The 24,498-nt window shown below is 41.9% G+C and overlaps 3 protein-coding genes across 3 annotated transcripts; 1 reads left to right on the plus strand and 2 right to left on the minus strand.

Moving 5' to 3' along the window:
• Positions 1–430: 430 nt before the first annotated feature.
• Positions 431–3,669, minus strand: LOC133027838 (fructose-bisphosphate aldolase A-like). Its single transcript, XM_061094981.1, has 7 exons — positions 3,629–3,669; positions 2,232–2,350; positions 1,871–2,137; positions 1,616–1,776; positions 1,191–1,449; positions 875–1,074; positions 431–728 (listed from the first exon to the last, which is right to left on the minus strand). The coding sequence occupies exons 2-7, from the start codon at positions 2,341–2,343 to the stop codon at positions 636–638; spliced, it is 1,092 nt and encodes a 363-aa protein (XP_060950964.1). The 5' UTR covers positions 2,344–2,350; positions 3,629–3,669; the 3' UTR covers positions 431–635.
• Positions 3,670–6,483: 2,814 nt separating this feature from the next.
• LOC133027794 (fructose-bisphosphate aldolase A) lies at positions 6,484–9,673 on the minus strand. Its single transcript, XM_061094922.1, has 7 exons — positions 9,571–9,673; positions 9,011–9,129; positions 7,985–8,251; positions 7,730–7,890; positions 7,304–7,562; positions 6,968–7,167; positions 6,484–6,818 (listed from the first exon to the last, which is right to left on the minus strand). The coding sequence occupies exons 2-7, from the start codon at positions 9,120–9,122 to the stop codon at positions 6,726–6,728; spliced, it is 1,092 nt and encodes a 363-aa protein (XP_060950905.1). The 5' UTR covers positions 9,123–9,129; positions 9,571–9,673; the 3' UTR covers positions 6,484–6,725.
• A 1,773-nt stretch (positions 9,674–11,446) lies between these two features.
• Positions 11,447–24,388, plus strand: LOC133027960 (integrin alpha-M-like). The gene is made up of 30 exons (XM_061095143.1): positions 11,447–11,570; positions 13,251–13,353; positions 13,472–13,566; positions 13,674–13,744; positions 13,928–14,042; positions 14,369–14,496; positions 15,574–15,719; positions 16,292–16,442; positions 17,001–17,151; positions 17,326–17,399; positions 17,526–17,646; positions 18,008–18,141; positions 18,231–18,377; positions 18,469–18,681; positions 19,099–19,232; positions 19,662–19,804; positions 19,912–20,066; positions 20,172–20,297; positions 20,429–20,502; positions 20,687–20,828; positions 21,266–21,364; positions 21,453–21,532; positions 21,618–21,704; positions 21,807–21,876; positions 22,250–22,348; positions 22,891–22,971; positions 23,050–23,160; positions 23,320–23,433; positions 23,515–23,625; positions 23,839–24,388. The coding sequence occupies exons 1-30, from the start codon at positions 11,534–11,536 to the stop codon at positions 23,932–23,934; spliced, it is 3,408 nt and encodes a 1,135-aa protein (XP_060951126.1). The 5' UTR covers positions 11,447–11,533; the 3' UTR covers positions 23,935–24,388.
• The last annotated feature ends 110 nt before the right edge of the window (positions 24,389–24,498 follow it).

A 24,498-nucleotide genomic window follows, 5' to 3' on the forward strand; every position in this document is an offset into this window, starting at 1 on the left:
TTGTAAAGATAAAACCATGACCTATAAGGGTTAAAGGAATAAACAGCTCAGTAGAGCTATAAAAGACCTGTGGTTGTTCTTGATAAATGTTGATGAATGATGAATGACATGTGTAAAACAGATGAGTTCACTATATTGTCTTCTACATAGAAGTGGCTATATATATATCTATATAGTGAAGTAGGGGGGAGGGGGTTAGTGAGTGTTAGGGTGATTTCGGACACATCTTATCTTGTCAAGCAACACAAGCTTTGCCTCACAACACTTCCTTTCTAGCTTTCATTGTACTGTACCATTGAGATTGAAGCGGGACACTTTTTAAATTTAGCATAAGGCTGCAACATATCAAAAGGTGAAGAAAGTGGGTCAGAGGCAGCACGTCAGGGAAAATGATTTATTCCTTAGCAATGTTGTAAATTATGCACTGGACTTGGTGGAATCAGACAAAGGATAGAAAAGCACAAGTTGTATAAAAACAGTTTAGGAATCTTTCTCCTGAAAAAAAAAAAGGTAAGGGAATGGAGGCAGAACATTTTGCCGGAATCTCCTGGCACAGCAACAGCACAGCTTTCTACTGTAACGGCGTGGCCACTTCCATGGTGATGTGATAATGACAGGTAGGTGAGTGTCCTTGCTTAGTAAGCATGGTTTTCTACGAACAGGGACTCTCCACCGGCGGAGCTGCCTCCTGAGGAAACGTATTTACCCTGGCAGGCCAGGCTGTTAGCCTGTGAGAATAGAAAGGACAGTATTATTGAATGCACAATACAGGACTGAAGGTTGATGGTAACAATCAACACAATAATAATAAAAATCTACTGCAGCCATATATAGTGACATACTTTAATACATTTTTAAGTGAATTGACTCATACCAGAGCTCTCTTGATCAACTCTTCTTGGCAGGCCTTTCCATTCTCCTTCTTGCCACCCCAAGCTTTGAGGGCAGAGGCCTGCAGGGCACGGCCATATGAGAAGGTCAGGGCCCAGGGCCTGTGCAGAGGACACTGGTTCATGGCGTTCAGGTTGATGGAGGCTTCCTCCTCACTCTGGCCACCAGACAGGAAGGTAATGCCTGCACAGGAAGATGACAAGAGTTGAGCAAGACACTTGTCACAACAACTATTCGATGAAGGACTGAATGTTTTTTTTAAGCTTGCAAACAGACAATGTTTTGTGCATCCAGCTCACCAGGAACTGCAGGGGGCACAGTGCGGCGCAGGGCAGTCACGGTTGCCATGGCAATCTCCTGGTTGCTGTATTTGTGGGAGCAGGAGTGTCCGGGGGTAACCATGTTGGGCTTGAGCAGGGTTCCCTCCAGGTACACGTGGTGGTCGGACAAGGCCTTGTAGACGTCGGCGAGGACCTTCTCAGTGACGTACTGGCAGCGCTTCAGGTCGTGGTCACCATCAGGGAGAATCTCAGGCTCGATGATGGGGACGATGCCGTGCTGAGGAAGAAAAAGTCCAAATGATTATGTTGAGCAGAAAGCTGTGGGTTTTAAGAGTTTTTATGAGATTTGGTTGTCATGTTAAAAGCTACATAGGCTCTCTATAGGGCATTTTCTAGAGCCTGTGCTTGCCAAGAGATTTCTGCTTGTGTTTGTTGTGTTTTACCATCTGGCAGATGCTGGCATAGCGGGCCAGGACATTAGCGTTCTCTAACATGGCCACTTTGGAGGGAGAGAAGGGGGTGATCTTCAGCACACAGCGCCATTTGGCAAAGTCAGCACCATCCTTCTTGTACTGGGCGCAGCGCTCATACAATCCATCAAGTCCTGTGAACGAGGGAGAGGACAGAGTGGATCAGAGAGATGCTACAAGATGCTGATCGATTTTTCTTCTTGTGTAAATATCTTTTCTTTGGCTCACCCTGGGTGGTTGTCTCGCCGTTGGTTCCAGCCAGGGGGACAACGCCTTTGTCGACCTTGATGCCAACCACCATATTTCTGTCTTTCAGGTGCTGGGTGAAGAGTTTGCCATCGTCGGTCTTCTGGTACATGGTCTCGTGGAAGAGAATGACGCCACCAATGCAGGGGGCGACGCGGTCGTCAGCGGTGAAGAGGAGTTGGCGGTACAGCCTCCTGTTCTCCTCAGTGTTCTCAGCATTGATGGCCTCGAAGCGCTTGGCTACGCTTCCTAGAGGTTGGAGAGACAGATGATGGCTCAGTCAGATGTGAACTGCACTGACATGTTTGATTGTCCATTTACAATAAAGTAAATGGATTTTTACCAGTGGATTCGTCTGCGGCGAGGATTCCCTTGCCAGTAGCGACGATCCTCTGAGCAATATCGCTGAGCTCCTTCTTCTGCTCAGGAGTGAGGAAAGGAAATGCGTGAGGCATCTTGACTCTGGCGAGGAAAGGATGAGAGAACAAGGAATCATTTGGGAAAATAGATTGTTAAAATTAAACAAATGAGCAGAAGGTAACGGTAGTGGTGATCATAAAGTTTGACTTGTTCCTGCATCAAACCAGCCGGAGCTCTGGCCTTTTGGCTGCAGTTTTCATGGCTGTTACATTCGGCACTTTGTGTGCTGCGGTTACACACTGTTCCCCAGACACAAAATGAAGAAGCCAAAAAGGGATCCAGTGTCAGAGAGCCCCCCCGCCCTCCTGAGCCCCATCCTCCTCTTGTATCACTACCCTTTTTTAAGGTATGACAAGCATGAGGTTGACCTATTCCATTTGCTTGCCTCTTATCCTTGACCTTTCTGTTCCCCTCCACTGCCCTTTCCCTCCTCATTCCTCTTCCCCCCTCTCAAACTCCACTTTTAATAGGCCAGACTAAATATACACTGCAGAGGCATCATAACTCTGTGGATCGGCAATCAGGAATTATGTGAAAGAGAATTGTGCAGCCTCACAGATGTCTTGGTTCAGGAGCATGTGCTGCTCTTGAGTAAGATTAGCGATTTGGCAACCATCTTTTGACATTTCTAGTAAAACTAGTGAGTCACTACTGAATTTGGAACCTATGCATCACATGAAGGAGCAACTAGCACCGCAGTCATGGCAGATAGTGAACTGTGTATACGAATAAGCTACAACATCAAATTGAGTTTTAAATCCCTTACTGATGGTTTTCATGTTCACATACATCTACCAACCACAAAATGAACACCACTCACTGGTTTTAAAGTCGATGTACGTGAAAATAAAATTGACTGAGGTAGAGTGCAAGTGACGCAAGGTATTAGTTGTATTATTGAAAGCACAGAGATGTTTCAGTCGGTCAAAGATAAGTAAGATGACATTTGTCGAATTTATGTTTTAATTATAACTTAGCCATTTATGTGATAATTTGTATTATTTATTGTTATTTTATATACTGCCATATGCTCAGTTTGGTGGAAGGTTCATGTATGTATATAAATTGATTTAAATGTATCAAACCAATAAATATATGTTACAAAAAAAAGATGACATTTGTCTGTGGATTAAATGTGACGTTCATATACTCTGGCTGCCTCAGTAACCACAACTTTCCTTCAGCAGAAGGTGACATGTCACAGCCCGAGCGTATGTGAAAGTTTTCGCACCTCATGTCTTTACGGAACTAAAGTTTCAACAGGTTTTATAGAAAGATAATCACAGATAAGAAATGCGTGCGTGTGTTCTGCTTTTTTACCTTCGAGTGTAGGAGGAGAGCTGAGAGAAGTCAGAGGAAAGGAGAAGTTATGGCTTCGTCTGCGACAAGCACACAGCCAGCTGGCACTTGTATTTATTCTCCCACTGTGACCCCTCACATTTCAGCTGGCCTGCTGACACCTAAAAGTTGCCAGAGGTTATATTTCATCTTTGGAAGGACAGGATGAGGTGAGGGGTATTCAGCTAAAACATGCAACTTCACCACAAGATGTCACTAAATTCTAGACACTCAACCTTTAAGCAAATATTTATTTGAAATAGCTACCATATTCTTATGCATATGTATAATCACCATGCTGAGGCCCCATGGGAGGAGAACCCACATCAACACGGGAAAGACATGGAAACTCCACCCAGAAATATCTTGGACATGTTGGAAAATTCCTTCCTACAAACTTTGAATGTGTGCAGCGTGCTTCCTGCTGGGTCCAGAGACTGTTTCAGTTTCAGAGAGATAGAGAGACAAAGACTGGCCGGTTTAAAAGAGAGAGAGAGAGAGAGAGAGAGAGAGAGAGAGAGAGAGAGAGAGAGAGAGAGAGAGAGAGAGAGAGAGAGAGAGAGAGAGAGAGAGACTGGTTTAAGAGAAAGAGACAGAGAGTGAGACACTGAGCGGGTCAGTGGCCCGCTTTAAAAAGTTGAAATCTTTCACCTTTGCAACTGTCTAAGACAGGGGTTTTCAACTGGTTTTGTCCCAGGGACCACCATTCTGACTAGAAAGAAATCCGCGGCCCACTGATGTGCCTACGTGTGTGTGTGCTTCAAGCATGTGGATAGAGGCAGTTTTAACATTTGGTTTTCCATGTTGGTTTTATTTAAAAACCTCAAACAAATCTAGAAAAATCTGTGTAAAAACAACAAAAACGGTTGATTTTCAGTGCTTAAGAATTGAAAACAAAATTAAAATGCAGTTTGTAGTTGTACTGCATGTCAGCACCATATGTACATCAATATATAACGTTCATGACTTAAATGTACAGACATGTAGCTGACATGTTGAGAGAACGTTAAAGTAACGTTGATCAATAACAATCAACATAAACTTGGGCTACAACTGAAGAGGGAAGATGACAAAGTAATGCAGAATATGTCACAAACGAAAATCATACAATATAACACAAACAATTGGGGCCTACTTAAGTTTAACCTCATGATCACCTTTATATTATTTCAGACATTTTTCTTATTTTAGATATCTTTCACGATATTCAAGAGTAATCTGGAAATGTGTTGAAATATCAAAGCGAATTTCCCCTGCAATGCCGTCGCTGACCACCAGGGGGCCGCGGACTCCCGCTTGAAAACCCCTGGTCTAAGACATCAGAGATTCCTTTGATCTATGACAGGGGTGTCCAAACTACGGCCCGCGGGCCAACTGCGGCCCGCCATCCGTTTTTAATTGGCCCGCATCAATGTCTAAAAATATAATGTATAAAAAAAAAAAAAAAAAAATTTAAATTTTTTTTTTTTTTTTTGAAACTCAAAATTTAGTAGCGCTCAAACGGCATTTACTTAAAGCACTTTGTTTTGCCTAATGGGGCCAGGCTTTGTCGACAGGGGAGAGGCTGGTGCATGCTTCTGTGTTTTCAGAGACACGCAAGAAGGGGCACGCAAGAGCCCCTTGCGTGCTTGCGTGCCCCTTCTTTCGTGCTTGCGTGCGTTCACCATTTTTGTAACTATACGACAAAGCTACGCAAGCCTCACGCAGCCCTGAAGGCTGTGATTGGTCCGCTAACTACATCCTTTCCAGAGTCATATTTCCGGTTTCATGCCCCATAATACCGGCAGAAACCAAGGAAGATTTAGAAGAACAGATATGGACCAAATAGAAGAGCACTGAAAGTATGACCACTTGTATAACCCGTCACTGACTAAATACAAGGACATGCAGATGACCTGCAATTCCTGGAAGGAGATCTCGGCTGACGTCAGTTTGCAGGTCGACGAGTGTACGAAGCTGTGTAGAAAGATCAGGGACAAATTTGTCCTCCAGAAAAAGTAATACAGTCGACAAAGACTGCCACACACAAAGAAGGTGTCTCTAAGGTTGTTTTTGACAAAAAACGTTACTCCACCTAGTGGTCTGGCGGTGAATTGCTTTGCTGACTTGCTAGCTGTCCCTCAGAACGCCACCACGCCACGCCCCCCCCCCCCGCTCTGAGCGACGCGACTGTCAACAGTCCACTCCATGGCAGGGGGGCGTGGCGGCATGAGTGGCCCAGTCCTTGGTATTTTTTTCTGTATGTGGCCCTCGAGACAAAAAGTTTGGACACCCCTGATCTATGACCACTGACACTGTGACGTTATACATCTCCCTTTGTTGAAGAGACACCTGCGCTGTACGAAACCCTCAAACAATGTGCGATTGTTCAAAAACAATGAGCCCTATCTCTGAAATGAAAACACTATGAGAATCCCAGGACTTTGTCGAACGCACAGATATATTTTTTATTGGTGAGAGTTAAGAAATGTGATCATGGGAGCGACTTACAAAGGTATAACTTGATGAATGATGAATGACATGTGTAAAACAGATGAGCTCACTATATTGTCCTCTACATAGAAGTGGCTATATATATCTATATAGTGAAGTAGGGGGAGGGGGGGAGTGAGTGTGAGGGTGATTTCAGACACATCTTATCATGTCAAGCAACGCAAGCATTGCCTCACACTTCCTCTCCAGCTTTCATTGTGTCGGTTGAAAAGGATGCGTTTGTGAACTGTACCATTGAGATTGAAGCAGGACACTTTTTAAATTTAGCATAAGGCTGCAACATATCAAAAGGTGAAGAAAGTGGGTCAGAGGCAGCACGTCGGGGGAAATGCTTTATTCCTTAGCAATGTTGTAAATTATGCACTGGACTTGGTGGAATCAGACAAAGGAAAGAAAAGCACAAGTTGTGTAAAAACTGTTTAGGAATCTTTCTCCTGAAAAAAGGTGTTCAAAAATAAAAGGTAAGGGAATGGAGGCAGAACATTTTGCTGGAATCTCCTGGCACAGCAACAGCACAGCTTTCTACTGTAACGGCGTGGCCACTTCTATGGTGATGTGATAATGACAGGTAGGTGAGTGTCCTTGCTTAGTAAGCATGGTTTTCTACGAACAGGGACTCTCCACCGGCGGAGCTGCCTCCTGAGGAAACGTATTTACCCTGGCAGGCCAGGCTGTTAGCCTGTAGGAATAGAAAGGACAGTATTATTGAATGCACAATACAGGACTGAAGGTTGATGGTAACAATCAACACAGTTGCCTTAATAAAAATCTACTGCAGCCCTATATAGTGACATACTTTAATACATTTTTAAGTGAATTGACTCATACCAGAGCTCTCTTGATCAACTCTTCTTGGCAGGCCTTTCCATTCTCCTTCTTGCCACCCCAAGCTTTGAGGGCAGAGGCCTGCAGGGCACGGCCATATGAGAAGGTCAGGGCCCAGGGCCTGTGCAGAGGACACTGGTTCATGGCGTTCAGGTTGATGGAGGCTTCCTCCTCACTCTGGCCACCAGACAGGAAGGTAATGCCTGCACAGGAAGATGACAAGAGTTGAGCAAGACACTTCTCTATAAATTTGAGTGAATGTCACAAAGACTATTCAATGAAGGACTGAATGTTTTTTTGAAGTTTGCAAACAGACAATGTTTTGTGCATCCGGCTCACCAGGAACTGCAGGGGGCACAGTGCGGCGCAGGGCAGTCACGGTTGCCATGGCAATCTCCTGGTTGCTGAACTTGTGGGAGCAGGAGTGTCCGGGGGTAACCATGTTGGGCTTGAGCAGGGTTCCCTCCAGGTACACGTGGTGGTCGGACAAGGCCTTGTAGACGGTGGAAAGGACCTTCTCAGTGACGTACTGGCAGCGCTTCAGGTCGTGGTCACCATCAGGGAGAATCTCAGGCTCGATGATGGGGACGATGCCGTGCTGAGGAAGAAAAAAGTCCAAATGATTATGTTGAGCAGAAAGCTGTGGGTTTTAAGAGTTTTTATGAGATTTCGTTGTCATGTTAAAAGCTACATAGGCTCTCTATAGGGCATTTTCTAGAGCCTGTGCTCGCCAAGAGATTTCTGCTTGTGTTTGTTGTGTTTTACCATCTGGCAGATGCTGGCATAGCGGGCCAGGACATTAGCGTTCTCAAAGATGGCCAGTTTGGTGGGAGTGTGTTGGGTGATCTTCAGCACACAGCGCCATTTGGCAAAGTCAGCACCATCCTTCTTGTACTGGGCGCAGCGCTCATACAAACCATCAAGTCCTGTGAACGAGGGAGAGGACAGAGTGGGTCAGAGAGATGCTACAAGATGCTGATCGATTTTTCTTCTTGTGTAAATATCTTTTCTTTGGCTCACCCTGGGTGGTTGTCTCGCCGTTGGTTCCAGCCAGGGGGACAACGCCTTTGTCGACCTTGATGCCAACCACCATATTTCTGTCTTTCAGGTGCTGGGTGAAGAGTTTGCCATCGTCGGTCTTCTGGTACATGGTCTCGTGGAAGAGAATGACGCCACCAATGCAGGGGGCGACGCGGTCATCAGCGGTGAAGAGGAGCTGGCGGTACAGCCTCCTGTTCTCCTCAGTGTTCTCAGCATTGATGCTCTGGAAGCGCTTGGCTACGCTGCCTGGAGGTTGGAGAGACAGATGATGGCTTAGTCAGATGTGAACTGCACTGACATGTTTGATTGTGCATTTACAGATGATGGCAAACAATTCCCCCTTTATTTTCAGTCACCACCTATTAACTGTGATCCTGAAAATGACAGTGACTTGGTAGTTGCTCTTTCAAAATGCATAGGCCCGACAGTTCCTGTTATGTGACCAGGGAGTCGTTTGCAAACATTGGTGCCAACTTAACGTCTTTGCTTCTAGATTTTTTGACTTTCCGGACCCCAACAAGTCTGGCGATTAACAAACCTTACCTACTCTCGATCGAAGTATTGCCCCACAACAGCAAATGTAGACTTTCTCTTTGCACACACACCTCTCTCGCTGAGAGTTTTTGAAGTGACTTCTGGTAAATGTTCAGGGCCCTATATAACACCCAGTACAAAGAGATGCCAAGTGCAACCCTAGTGTCTTTGCTCTAGTTACGGACTGACATGGTTGTTGTTTTCCTGTCCTGCCCATGTTGTCAATATAGCAAATGTACTTGCACCCAAATGAGCACCCCATGAATGGGTTGGTCTTAAAATTGGTCTTCGTACTTACAGCATCAGAAAATCCTCAGCTTCATTAAAATGCTCGGTAGACCCTTTTAGTCTTGTTGCATAACTTTTGTCATAATGTACATATGCCAACTTTATTATGTGCGTCATAGATATCATAGAGCTGTCCTTAAGTATCAATTAGCATTAAAAAAAACTGTATAAAGTAGTTTTTACCAGTGGATTCATCTGCGGCGAGGATTCCCTTGCCGGGAGCGACGATCCTGTGAGCAATATCGCTGAGCTCCTTCTTCTGCTCAGGAGTCAGGAAAGGAAATGCGTGAGGCATCTTGACTCTGGAGAGGAAAGAATGAGATAACAATGAACGATTTGGGAAAACAGATTGTTAACATAACACAAATGGGCAGAAGTTAACATTAATGGCCTAAATTAAGAGCCTGATCATAAAGTTTGACTTGTTCCTGCATCAAATCAGCTCTGACCTTGTGGCTGTAACCACGGCCTCCACATTAGCCCCATGCTCCACATGTCTCACTACCCGTTTCGAAGTTGTGACAAGCGTGTGATTGACCTATTCTATTTTTAAATTTGATGTCTATACCCACTCTGGCTGCCTCAGTAACCACAACTTTATTCCAGCAGAAGGTGACATGTCACAGCTCCAGCGTATGTGAAATGTTTTCGCAACTCATGTCTTTACAGAACAAAAAGTTCAACAGCTTTTACAGAAAGATAATCACAGAAAAGAAATGCGTCCGTGTGTTCTGCTCTTTTACCTTTGAGTGTAGGAGGAGAGCTGAGAGAAGTCCGAGGGAAGGAGAAGTTCTGGGCTTCGTCTGCGACAACCACACAGACAGCTGGCCCTTGTATTTATCCTCTCATTGTGACCCCTCACATTTCAGCTGCCCGGCTATAATAAGAACAGGATGCAACCAGAGCTGGCCCGTGACATTCAGAGGGGTCTGGGGCTGGAGGAACATGGTAGTGAGCGGCCAGCAAAAGGGCAAAGAGGGTTTAGCGAGCCGCACAGAAAGAGTCTCTGTTGTGCGGGAGATGGAGGGGGAGACGGTTCTATCAGAGACGTACAAATAGGAAGGTAGATTTATAGAAGATATCACACAGAAATATTCAACAATGATTCACTTTGAATTAATCTTACTTTAGATAATCTATTGCAAACTGCTGAATCTTGCAAACTGCCTTTGTATTACTTTATATTGCAATTTATAAAAGCAGATTTCCCACATTGTTAAACTGCAGTTTGTTTCTTTCTCAATTTGGAAGTGCTTCACAGTTCCCAGAGGTCATTTGAAAGGGTAAATGGAAAGGGTATATATGTAAGAACTTTGGGTTGTATACAGAATGTACTAATATACACGCACACACACACACACACTCACACATACACACACACACACACACACTGAGGCAGGGAGAACATGTGACAAAATAACCAACCTGCCCTCAGAAATTGAATCCAGACACAGCGACACGTGCTGGTTCTTGACCTTTTCTCAACCATCGCTACACGGCAGGCAAAGGGTCAAGGTGCACGCTCTGCAAAGGTTGTACATGCACGCCGTTTAGTTGCATGACACCTTATATCTGTTTTATTTTCTCACTCTGATAGGTTATGTGACCGCGCAAGTCCCACATGTGTCTTGCGCACATGTGTGCAAGACACAAGCTCTGTGACCAAACTATGTGGTCACAGAGCTTGGTTCTAAGCAGTTGTGGCAGTGCTGCACGTTATCATCAGTGAGCAGTGGTCGTGTAGGAAGTCCACTTCCTGAGCAGAGGCAGCTGTGCGCTGCAGAGTGACTCTACATGCAGAGCTGTGACAAAAAGATAAAAGCAGGGTGACTGTGTAAGAAATCCTTCTTCTTTATTTTTTTTTAAATATGTTTTATAATAAAGGCAAGATGATGTATTTCGCCCCCCATTTTTTGGACTCCTTCTTGATACATCGAACAACCGCACATCAGAGTTTTATGGTAATCCGTTGAGCAGTATTGTTGCATAATCCTAACAGACTAATAAACAAATAAACGAAAACATACCTCTCTATCTGAGGTTATAAAGTCAACAGATAGTGACTCTCCATGCTCATAGTGCTGACTTCTTTCTCTCAAATGGCGTGTGATGGGACAGATGAAGAAATGGAGCTGCATTATATTTTACTTCCTTACTGCCAAAGTTGTCAGGAGAGACACCAACATTAGCAAAAGACAACATCCTATACATCTCAAAACAAGTATATTTGTTTTTTTATTTTAATCTATAGAAATAAATCCTCAGGTTTTCTCACTGCTGTGGATGTATCCTTGAATTTAAAGTGACTTTATAGATTTTTTTGGCGTAAATAAAACTCCTTCATATCTGTGTCTGCATCAACTTCCTCTTTTCCAGCAAAAAGTGCCACAACAGCCAACAAGATCTGAAGTTAAGGTTCTATTCTTCTGGTGTCTTTTTAAAACATGTTCTTAATGTATTGTATCATAATAAGAAGCTGCCTGTGCTTACTGGAAGTGGTGACATATTGTCATTATAGCCTACATTAAATGGAAAGGGTTAGTATTGTGACCCCACCTACTTCGAGTTCCTCTAACCTCAAATTTTAACTAGTCCTTTCACGATTTCTGCACAGGCAGTAGTAGAAGTAGTCACCTCTCTCACTTCCACATACATTCATGTGAGCAAACCATCGCACTTTATGCATTTTTCCGACAGGATAACACAATGGCCTGGATATTTGCTGCCGCAGTATTCATTTCAGGTAAGGAAACTTGCAGGTTTTTCTCTTAAATTGACTTTAAGAGAAAAAAGACGGATGGAGAAAAAGTTTTTCTATACATTTGTGAGGCAGTAAAAATTTAATCGATTTTGTTTAGTGACATTTAAAGTGTTCCTGCAGAAATGCTATTATTTGCCTTGTTTTACCAGAGCTAAAGGATGAATGAACAATAATAACAACATTTAGAAAATATAGAGCAGACCCCAGTCTCCATATTGATCCCATTTCAACTGCTCATACTGGTAGATACATTGTTTTGACCATTTACATTAATTGTGTTTGTTTAACAGCATCTATCATTCACATGACCTGCGTGCGTGTGCTACATGAATAGATTAGGTCTGCAAGAATCTGGAAAATAATCACAGGAACACATGAGAAGAGGCTAAACTATCAACAACCCACCCAGTTATTATCTATATCTGCTCGTCCTGTGCAGAGAGGAGACTGGAGACATTGCTCACCCCCGACTTCTTAATCTTTTGAGGCAGACATCCTGAATTAAAATGGTGTTTTACATTTAAACTGACCATAAAAGAAGCTGGCTGTAAAAAAGCTATTAAAGCTATTAAAAGTCATCATAATGTGCATTTACTAAATGCTGGTTATATTAAGTGGCTTTAAATACAACCAAGAGTGTCAGAAGAAATGAAAAGTGAAACACAGCAGAACCTCAGGTTTTTACTTTTATGCAAGATTAATGTGAATATACACATGATGTTCAAACGACAAGATACCAAAATATTGTTAAAGTCACAGACATCATCCCCTGGAGGTTCAACGTCATCTTTTCTCCTGCTGTTCGCCATGAGAACATCATTTGTCAGACGGTTGAAGAGTATGTATCATGTTGACCATTTTTGGAGAATCCAAAAAAGGAAAAAGAAGAGAGACTTCATTTGCGCAACAAAAAAATCCCTCAATGTACAAAAATAGCAAGTATAGAAGGAAGTTGTGCTTGTTTCCATGATGAAAAACTGTTTCTGCTTTTACAAATTACTCAGAAGTTAACAAAGAGGTAATAACTGTCTCACGAATGTTTAAATTAATTATTGTTTTGAGCCACTATATCTACATGCAAGTTCTTACAAATATCTGTCACAGATGTGAACAGTAAAAAAAACACAAAGTCAATTTCATTTTATGAAGAAACTTTACCGCAGATAAACCAGGTGGGATCAACACATAGTTTTCTAACTTCACTCTGCAGCAAAGACTGTTTATAAAACTCAGCGTCCTGCTCACGAAAGATAGAACAGTGACATATTGTGAAGGGCCTGTTTGAGGAAGTCCATCTTAAACTTACATTACACATATATTATTCACAATATGAGAGGTTTGGGATAAAATATAAAGATTTAGGAGCATTTTCTCATCTCCAGGTCTGTCTGGTACTGCACTAGTGAGTCCAGAGTTTGAAAGGCTCTGCTTTGGTGCCCCCTAGTGGTGTTATCCAAACAGACAATGTGGTAACCCTCAGTTCACACCACTGTAAACCAAACACAAACTGAATGCCACACATGGAGTCTATAGATTTTCCTAGAGACAAACATTATGATGAGTTTTACAGTTGTTATAACAATTTAACTATAGTGTTATAACAACTATAACACAGTTGTTATAACACACATTATTCTGATCTTATCATTTCTCGTTTCTCAGTGTTGAATACTGCTCTATGTTTCAATATCGACCCCGTGGCTTGGAAGACCTGGGCCAATGGTGCTGCAGGGTTTGGCTACCAGGTGGTGCAAAGACAGTCAGAGTAAGTCAGTCCCACGTCTCACAGCTGCATAACATAATTTCAAGATAGAAAAAAACAGCTGCACAGCGCTGATGAGACAGATTCTGTTCCATATTTCTCTGGGTTTTTATTTCCTCAGCTTGCTCATCAGCGCTCCCCTTGAACAGTATTCACCATCGGGAAGGGGGAAAATATACAAGTGCACTGATACCTGCACAAGTCTGCCATTTGCAGGTAGGCGGCTGATAACGTCTCCAGAGAAAGACCAGAAAAACAGATATTTTGACACCAAGCGTATCATATGAGCTTCGTGACACAAGTGTTCAATGTTTTCTATGCAGCGCCAGAATTTGCAGTCAACATGTCCCTTGGTTTGTCAATGACGAATGATCCCATCTCACAAAACACTACGGTGAGTTGTTAAACTTCACAGATTTCCAGGACATAGTTATAATCAATGTAGAGATCAGTCAAAAGTCCAATTAAACATTTGATATGTTCACTTGTTATCACTTTATTATTGCCTTGCAGCTTGAAAAACGGTTCAAATAGTCCGCTAATTCAATCAGGATGACATGATCTCGTCTCTTTTCAGGTGTGTGGCCCAACCATCCCAAAGGATTGCAAAAGTATCACCATGTACAGCGGCGCATGCTTCCAGATCGACCAGCATAATCGGTTTGGATCCGCGGTGCCACTGTCCTCTCCGGGTGAGTTTGTGAAAATGCACCATGATACACTTTTGGTAAACTTTCCTCCAGAACATTTATTCATGCTCACAAATGTTTTCTTCCTTTTTATTTGATTCTTTTTTATCTTATTTAAAGTGAGAGTAGTTTAAGTCAATTAGTCTCAGTTTGCTTAGCTGTTAGAACTGACGTTCAGAGGGGCAAACTAGATGTCTGCAGTGTAGCTCATAAACCCTGCTTCCTCCATGTTAACAGACAGGACAAAGTACACATCAAATAGATTTTTGTCAAAAATGTGCTATGTGGATTTTAACAAATTATTCAATTCTGGCCCGTGTCTTTGACAGATTGCAGAGCCGAAGCAGATATTGCTTTTCTCTTGGATGGTTCAGGCAGCGTCGACTATCGAGATTTTAAAACAATGAAGAAATTTGTGAAAACGCTGGTACGCCCATTTGTGGGAAAAGATACACAGGTAAGTTCCCAGGACGATGTTCCCACTGCCACTTCAACTATTGCAGACACTCAAGGCTCCAGTATGCTTCTACGTTCTCCGTTTCTCGGAGAGGGCTCCACGGAGGGCGAAGAGTCTTTTTGATTTTTACCTCTCCGACCACTGTACGTCGAAAAAAATTCACCGCCAAACCCATCGGTGGCGCAACGGAAGACGAGGTCAGAGAAGCCTACCCCATTTTGGGAAGAAGAAGTCCACGTGTGTCTGTTTACCTCTGTTAGCTTGCCTCCCACACACTGACCCATGGCAACTAACAGAACTAAATAAAGTGACACCCAGCGGGTCAAGATGCTGATGTTATCGTTTCTTAGCGCAGCGGTTCCCGGTCTTGTTTCCGAACTGTGTTGCTGATTCCACAGCTTGAATCTGCTTGAGGCTACACGGAGCTAGCTAGCTCCCATCCCAGCTAGCTCCCCCCCAGCTTCCACACACAGTCAGCAGGGACTCCCGACACTAACTACTACCCAGTGTTTGCTTCTAACCTGACGGTATTATAGAAACAGTGTCATGATAGAAGTGGAATTAAAGTCGTGACGGCGGGTTTTTGCACTGTTACCACCGCAGTTAGCATGGTTGCTAGCCCACTAGCCTAGCCCGCTAGCGCCGTTTTGAAAGCTCGTTATAACCGTATGTGACCGTGCACACATGCCGTCAGTGCTCTAACGAGCCACCGTCAGCCGGACAACTCCGCTGGCTTAACACACACGTCACATTAATCGTAGAATCATAGTTGTGATTGGGTTTGATGTGACAGGGAAGGAAACAGGAAGTTTGAGGTCCGGAAATGACGTCGTAGGGAAATGATGTCGTTCGCGGACCAATCACAGCCAAGAGCTGTCCGTGGGCTCTCCGACATAAAGACGGACAGTTAGAAAAATCAGAGGTGCACGAAAAGCTCTCCGAGGCGCTCGGAGAGGGCGTTCTACGACGGATAGGGCGGTCTTATCTGTCCGTTTTAGAAAATACGTACAAGCATAAATTGCCCTTCAGATAATTCACTGAAAGATCAAATTGATCCTGCTTCTTCTCTCTTTGCAGTTTGCTGTTGTCCAGTTCTCTTATGATGTCAATGTTGAATTGAACTTTCGTGACTTTTTCTCATCTGGACGTTGGGAGTCGAAAATCGATGGAATAAGTCAAAAAGGCAGCACAACTAACACAGCTAGTGCCATCCGATATGTGGTGTAAGTGCTGATGTGATCCTGATGGGATAATGTATATGAAATGGTGGTAAACAGTAGCAGTTAACACACTTTTGAGGGTGTAGTTTGTGGTGTTGTGTGTGTAGTTTGTCTCCCGTGCAGTGGACGAGACAAACCCCCAACTGAGCTAGACATAAAAATAGGGCTGGACAATATGACCAAAAGTTATACCAAACTTTCCACGTCAATATCGACAATTATCACAATAAATGTCAGATCATAATTTCTTTTGAGAGTAAAAACTGTTTTTTGCTCCTAAGAGAGGGTTGTGATTTGAAACAAACTTGATAAACAACAAAACATTTTACAACGTGTGTGTTAAACCTCCTCACTGTGCACAATGTAGAATAATAATCGCAATATATAAACATATTAAGATTTATATTCTTGGATAACTGGTAAAGCTAAATGTGGGAAACAAAGTCAATTGCATAATGAACACATTTTCAAACATAAATAAAATGCATATCTCCAGAGATGAAATTGTTGTGTTATGTTATTGACCAAAGAACTGGACAAAGGTGTATTGAATGATATTGTTTTTGTTTTGGCAGCCAAGATGTTTTCACATCAGCAGAAGGTTCCAGACCAAACGTGAAGAAAATCCTGATCGTCATTACTGATGGAGAATCTACTGACAGCCATAACCTGCAAGGTGCAATACGTTTAGCTGAGAATGCAAAGATTGTTCGATTTGCTATTGGGGTAAGTGCAGTTCATTCCAATGAGCAAAATGTGTTTTATAAAAAAAAAGTTGTTTTAGTTTTACTGTAAATCCAGAAAGGCAGTTACATGGTACTACCCTGTGAATTGTGAAATTTGAAATAGTAAAATGTCATAAATAAGAAGTTTACAATCCTTCACCATATCTCATTTACACCAATATTTAAAATCTCTTCTCTTGCTGCCTTCAGAATTGATTTTTAAAAAAGTTTATTGGTTTAAAAATCTCTTAAACCTATTTATGTGGATATCAAACTCAAGACCTACCTTCTTAGTCAGTTTTTTTTATTTAATTTTACTTACTAATCTCCCTCTTAATTTATACATTGTCTCTTTAACAGCTATATCTTTCATTCTTTGTTATTTTTGTATTCAATTAATTACTCTCTTATTTACCTTTTCTGAATTTTTTTTACATAAATACCTTACTTTTTAGCTGTGGTTTCGTAATGAGTGCAGGTGGATAAACTATCTATGAACGAGTTAAAAAATCAACTCAACTTGAACAGCATTAAAACTATTTTCTCAACATGCCTCTAGGTGGGGAATGCCTTTTCTTCCACAAGGGCGAAACAGGAATTGGAACTCATTGCATCTTCGCTCTCGACAAACCACGTGTTTCAAGTAGAGAGCTTTGACGCACTTGCTGCAATAACGAAGAATTTGCAGGACAAAATCTTCTCTATTGAGGGTACGGATGTAAACTTACAGCTTAAAATCTAATTTACATTCTCAGTTGACAAATGTTAGCGTTGATGTTGTTTATTGGGCTCCTTTCATGATGCACATCCACTTCTTATGTTAAAATATATCTGGTATGTAACTGTGGGAATCAGCTCAGTGCTAATTTCTTTTGCTGTTTCAGGATCTCAGTCCACTGGAGAGACACTGAAAATGGAAATGGCTCAGGATGGATTCAGTGTGGCTTATGTGTCAGGGGTAATAACAATTACAGACACCGACACCTGCCTTTGTGATAGAAAAGCTACACACAGGCGACATATTTTGACACTATAGTGCATTTAAGTTTCGCTTTTGTGGGCTGATTGTGGCTCTGAATTACAGGGAATTCAAATGGGCACTGTTGGCGCCAACCAGTGGAAAGGAGGCTACATGGAATACACACTATCAGGCCAGAAACGGGGTTCATATGAGCCTTTGTTCACGGAACAAGACAGTTATCTGGGTAAGAATTTGACAGTAATAACAAACTATACACAAGATATTAGTACTTTTCTGCTGTAACCCTCCGACCCATGCTAACCACAAGAATTGAGCAAAGGAAGGTAAAAAGGCAAATGAAAAACGAGGAGTCAGAAAGTACTGTACATGCAAGGGTCATGTGGGTAAAACATGTTCACATGTCATACACGGAGCTCTAAAAATCACCAAAGTTACATTGAAAGGTAAATTAGAAACCCTGCAAAGAAAAGAAAAACACTACACCCACTACTAAAGTTAGTCAGTTTTCATAAATCACTCTTTTGTCAAGTGTAGCTAAAGCTTTGGATGTTTTAATTGTATCTGCTTTGACTTTTAAATTTCAGGTTACTCCATGACTATCGCAAGAACCAGACAAGGCCAATTGACAATTGTTGGCGCTCCGAGATATAAACACAGAGGACTTGTGATGGCAGTTCACGGACAGATCAATCAAAAGATTGATCCCTTTCCATGGCAGGTGCGTGTTTTCTGACTGGATATATAGACGTTAAACGTGAACATAGATCTGGAATAAACAGTCTTGTTTTCTTCTTGTTTCTTAACCAGTTTCAGACTGGTGAATATTTTGGGGCAGAGGTTCGTGCCATGGATGTGAACGCTGACGAATTCACTGACCTAATCCTCATATCTGCCCCGATGTACAAGGAAGCTGATAGAGAGGGAAGAGTTTACGTTTGCGGTTTAGCTCGTTGGGTAAGTGGCGATTTCTTCTAGTGCCATTAAATGAAATAAAAAATCTTGACATCAAGGCAAACGTTGACTCTCCTCTATATATTTTGAACAGAGGGTCGAGTGTAACTTCGAATCTCCGTTAATGCTGAGAGGGGATGAGTCCGACCAGGCAAGGTTTGGCTCTTCTCTTGCTGTGCTGCCTGATCTCAACGCAGATGACCTCAAGGAGGTGGCAGTCGGTGCACCTCTGGAGAATGGTGGTCAAGGCAGCATCTACATATTCCTCGGTGAAGGAGGAAGCAGAGTCAGTTCGACTTACTCACAGGTGAGTAGGCTCAAAAAAAAAATCAATGTCCCCCTCGGGTGAAAATCATGAAAACATTCACATGGTTTGACATGATCAAAGACAAGAGTTTTTCCACCATAAAGCTGCAGAATATGGATACAGCCGGGGTTTGTGATGTCACAAACTTAAGAAAGTCAACTTGTGGGTGGGGCCAAGCAGCTGAAAAAGGCTCATCACCTGCAGGTGGCACTGTGAGGGTATGGATATTGGGGGCAGGGCCTGGGCCATAAGGTGTAGAGTTAAGTTGTTTCAAGGCCGTGAGGGGAAGTTTTGTTCACGTCAAACCTTTTGAATATGTTATTATGAAGAACACAGAAGAGTTTAAGGGGAAATCTGTGAGGCCTAATTATTTTTCATAGATTAACATGTTTTATCTAAAATACTTAAATTCCACAGAGAATTGCTGCCTCTGAAGTCCGGCCACAACTTAGATTCTTCGGTATGTCAATCAGTGACTCGTCTTTTGACCGCAGTGGCGACAGTCTGCCTGACTTAGCAGTGGGGTCAAAGGGCAGAGTTGTCTTACTCAGGTTTGTACAAGATTCTACTATCTGTCATCATTACAGTCCTTTGTTAACATACTGCTTTTGATGGAAGATTTGTTAGCTCCCAAAAGTGAAGCCAAAGCTTCTTGATTACCACCTGCTGGCTGGGTGTAGTATGTGTCATAAACCTTTACTTGAAAAGTTTACAAACTTTTTTTGTCTCAACAGTGTCTCAGCTCTTGTCAATCAGATTTATTTTTGTCTTGAAATTAGTTCACATCCTCCTCCATGTTCATTGATAGGACATGGCCTCAATTAAACAGTCAGAGTGCACGTCAAATAACGCTTTCTCACATTATTCAGTAGACCTTATCACACTGAGGTTTTTCCCAGTGTTCATTTTTAATATTTTCTTTATTTGATGCTATGAAAACGTGGTGGTTCTCATTTTTTTCCTGCTCTATCCATTTCCAGGTCAAAGCCTGTGGTAATGGTAGAGGCTACGATGTCGTTCAACCCAAACCAGGTCCCTACAAAAAACCAAATCTGCCAGAACCCACTGGAGAACACAGCTCAAATCTGCTTTACCATGACCAAACTTTCTACAGTTTCCACAGGTAACTCATTCCTCTCACTTTTCTTGAACCACAGACCCACTGTCTATCTGTACCAATACATGTTTGTGTACATGAGTAACATGTAGATTCAATCGTTATCATTCCAGCTGGAGCAAAGATCAATTATACTTTAACACTGGATGCCACCCGCAAGGTCCCAAACAACAGAGCTTACATCCTTGGCAAACAACGAGAGAAGACCGGGTCAATTGAAGTTGACTTACAAGGGCCAAAATGCTTCGACGTGAAATTCTTTATTCAGGTGAGTTGTTGACATCAGATTATATCACAACCCAAAGAGGTTTCTGTCTGAAAAACAAAACAAAACAAACTCACGGTATTTTCCAACTGTGCCCTCCTCTCGCAGGCTTGTCCTCAGGATGCTCTCAATGTACTTAGGAATGAGCTCAGATTCACCTTTGACGGTATTCCCTCAACTGCAAACCTTAAACCAAGTCTTGCCCAGCAGGCTCAAACCACCACATATCATTCTGTAAGTGACCTTTAAACAAACTTGCAATAAATGTCAATTTAACTGAACATAGTGAGTAAATGAACAGCTTTAATTTTAACTTTTATGAATTCTTGTCATTGTCATGTTTTTCTTCATGCTCTCTTCCACAGTTGAAGTTCGAGATCAACTGTGGCACTGACAACAAGTGTGTAGATAACCTGAAAGTGGATTTCAACTTCAACAGGTGAGACCCAAAAGTGAAGCCCAACCTAATGGTGTGGGCAAGGTTACATTTCTCTTCTCTGCAAGAACATGTCTGGCATAGTAGACTGTGAGCATCTATCTGAGGGGATCACTAGCTGCTAGCAGAAAAGGAGAGTATTAGATTATTGTTTTTCTATGCCTTCACCTTCCCTTTTCTCTGTCAGCTCCTCAGAGTTGAAGGTGGGCATTGATGAACTGTTGGACGTCACCGTATCAGTGGAGAACCGAGAAGAAGACTCCTACAACAGCTTCGTGAAACTTACGTACCCAGCTGGGCTCTCCTACAGGAAGTTCACAGGTTTGCAGGTAAGGGCTCATTCGTTCAACGGTCACTCCTGACATATTTCCAATGCGTAGTTTACATTGGTGTGGTTGTTAAGCTGTACATCCACTAGAGGGCAGCACCAAGTCAAGAGTTCCTCATGTCCTGTCTCGCTTAAACGATTGGCTACATTGCCCCCTATGATTACCAGTGGTACTGCTCCATTTTGTCTGTTTAATCAATATCCATAAACCTTCAGAAGATGTATATCGGTCTTGAAAAACAACAAAACATCTTTACTGCGCAGACTGGCTATTCTCAAAATTATGCCAAAATATCAAGATGGCAGCACCCTTACTTTTAGGTTCAGGATATTTAAGGCTCATTCACGGGAGGAAGTGGAGACACATTGCTGATTTACAGATACAGTCTACCACTCACACAGCAATAATGTTGTTTCATTGATTGCCTTTTCATGAAGGGAAGAATCGAGTGCAACTCCATGGACAGTGAAGATGGCTTATCGCGAGGAATGACAACCTGCACTATTAACAACCCCATTTTCAAGAGCAAAACTAAGGTTTGTGTTATGTGTTGTTGTTTGTGTTACATCTCTTCCCATTGCTGCAGCAAAATGCACAGACAATATCACCCATCTTTCATTACAGGCTTTGTTCACCATCTCCTATGGGATCGAAAGCAACAGACGATTTGACAGGAATATTTTTATCTCTGCAAATGCTTCCAGGTACTGTGCCTCTCTACAACATTTAATAGTCACATTACATCACTAATACATATTTCACAGAGGTAATTTCACTTCTCTCTTTTAGTGAGAATCAGGAACATTCCACTTCAAGTGAACTCTACCAAATGAAACGGTTGGACGTGAAGTACAGCATTTTTGTCACGATTGAAAGGTTTGGTGTTTTTTTCCCTGCGTTAGACAGAGAAATCACATTAAAATATTAATAATTTCAAAGTGTACAGTCTATTACCTGATATTAAAACATCTGTTTCAGCTCCCTCAGTTACAACAACTTCACATCTGGAAAGAACGATTTGCTCAAACCTCACAAGCAGTCAATTGTGGTAAAGTATCTCCTCACATGATCATAGCCTTCGCCGTGGCCCAACTGTCCCCTTATCAAACCAAATTTAAATTGATAGATGGTTTAACTAGATCTGCACCAAATTACACATGCTCATCAATATCAGCCCCCTAAACATGCCTGGTATAGTTTCAAGATCCATGAAAATGTCGAAAATATTGCAATTTTAAAGATTTACAAAAGTATACACATCAAAAAGTTTATTCCTCTTTTCCTGCATAATCCTTCTAAACATCAAACCCAAAGGAAAACAGAATAATCTAGGTTGAGTTTAAAAACTTGTTCATCATCTTGATCCTGATGCTTGCTCAGCCTTTTCAGATCGATCCTTTCCCTTTCTCCTCTTCTGTCAGGTCACAAACAACATCAGGGCACTGAACTTCACGGTGGTGATCAAGGTGCCTGTCAAGCTCGGCGATAAAGACATCTGGGTGGATTCGAGCAGTTTGCAGGTGACGTTACTGATCCATGAAAAGTCTCTCATGTTGCTGTTGCAGCCTCAAGAACCGGAGGGACATGAGAACCACTTCAGTTCTCTCCGCTCTGCTTCAGCTAAACGACTCGTTCCTCCTTCACTGCGAGCTAAACACTCATCAAAATCACGACTGTTTGCTGTCCTAGCTCCTAAATGGTGGAATGAGCTCCCACTCGACATCCGGACATCTGAAAGTTTACACATCTTTCGTCGAAAACTAAAAACATACCTCTTCCGACTGTACCTTGAATAATAAAAAAAAAAAAAAAAAAAAACCACTAACCACTTTTGAAAACTAACACTTTGGTAGCACTAAAATGGCACTTACTTATAGCACTCTGTAGTTTTGCTTTATTTCGAAGAAATTTTACTGTCTTGATTCTTGTTGTTCTTGGTTTGTACCCTCAGGGTTGAATGCACTTATTGTAAGTCGCTTTGGATAAAAGCGTCAGCTAAATGAAATGTAATGTAAATGTAAAAGGTCGTCTGTTAAACTGACGCAAACCTGTTCTCTTCCAGATTCCAGACTGCCAAAGAGACGCAGACGAAGAACCTACTGTCACAGACTTTGTTGCTATGATAAAGGAGAATAATGTAGTGGTGAGTATACTATCTACAATGGGGGATTCCAGTACTTACAGAGTATTACAACTTCTGTCGTCTCTTCCTCACCCACAGAACTGCTCTGTGGCCAGGTGCGGAGTGTTCAGGTGCAGTAGGTTCATGGGAAGACTGGAGAGTAAAAAGTACAAAATCTCTGCCAACATCAGTTCAGGATGGATAGAGCAGGTAACTGATGTGCATGTGTCATATTGTAACATGCATTTTGAAGTATTTTACAACTGGTGCTCATTCTAAAGTGGTTAAATTAGAGTAATTTATTAACAAAATTGAACGTCACCAAAGGCAATGCCGGTCTCATCACGAAGTCTTTGATTTTTTAAACAGATTGGACTCAAGTCTGCAAAATTCCTCTTGACCAGCACGGCTACTCTGGAGTACGACACAAACCAGTACATCTTCTTTTCTACAGGGTCTAATAACAAGCCTCTGATTCACAAGGTGATTCCACGTTCTATTTATTTTACTTGTCTTTCAAATAAGCTTGATTTTGATCCACCTTTATGTCATTTCATGTCTCAGATTGAAGCTGAGATAGAAGTGTATCCACAACCAGATTTCACCAAAGAAATCCTCGGGGGATCACTGGGAGGGTTAGCTCTGCTGGCTTTACTCACTGCCGGTCTGTATAAGGTGAGACTCACAAAATATATTCATTATTTTAGTTTATTATACAGGTTTATGGAGTCAATGAACGGTGTTCCACTCCCAATAAAAGTAAATGAACACTATCCTTTCCTTTTTTAACTATTCAGCAGTTATTCTCTTCTTTCCCTTAATGTATTAAGCAGTTTTAATGCAGGATGGAAGTGTTTTAATGACACTTTATTTATTTTCTTTTCTCAGGCTGGATTTTTCAAGAGTAAATACAAAGAAATGATGAATGAGGCAGAAGCAGCAGCAGAACCAGGGGCTGATGAAGCTTTAGCCATACCAGAATAATAAACATAATTGGCACATATACCGCTGCCAAGCCCCAACAGTCCTCTTACATGCAATCAAGCCGCACCAATTTGTTTATTATTCGTGCATTCCTTTATGTTTTTTAGGTGGAAGTGAGATAAACACAATGCACAACACTGCTGGCTTCTAATTATCATGAAAACTGCTACAATAAAATATGCTTAGGAGCAGCTTCTCTTGCTAAACTGAATTGCTTTGTTTTTGGAATGAACTAGAAAAAACATTTGTTTCATGCTTCATTAATATTTATTTCAAGACTCGATATGACTTTTATAATGTGAATCAAAGAAGATAGACATGGTTTGATGGATGAGAACCTCATTCAGATGGATTAACACATTTGAAAGAATTCGCATTTTGCAGTACAATTTGTCTACAGATTTCTTACAGTAAAACACTTTCTGTTAGATATATAAACATTTGATTGGAAGTACCTCATGGTGTATTCTCTTTTGTTCGACTTGAGTATTGTAAGTGCATTTACAGTATTGGACTATTTCACGCAGCTTCACAAATACCACATCATTACAACAGGAACATGGA

This window comes from Limanda limanda, chromosome 21 (genome assembly GCF_963576545.1).
Source record: "Limanda limanda chromosome 21, fLimLim1.1, whole genome shotgun sequence".
Classification (NCBI taxonomy): Eukaryota; Metazoa; Chordata; class Actinopteri; order Pleuronectiformes; family Pleuronectidae; genus Limanda; species Limanda limanda.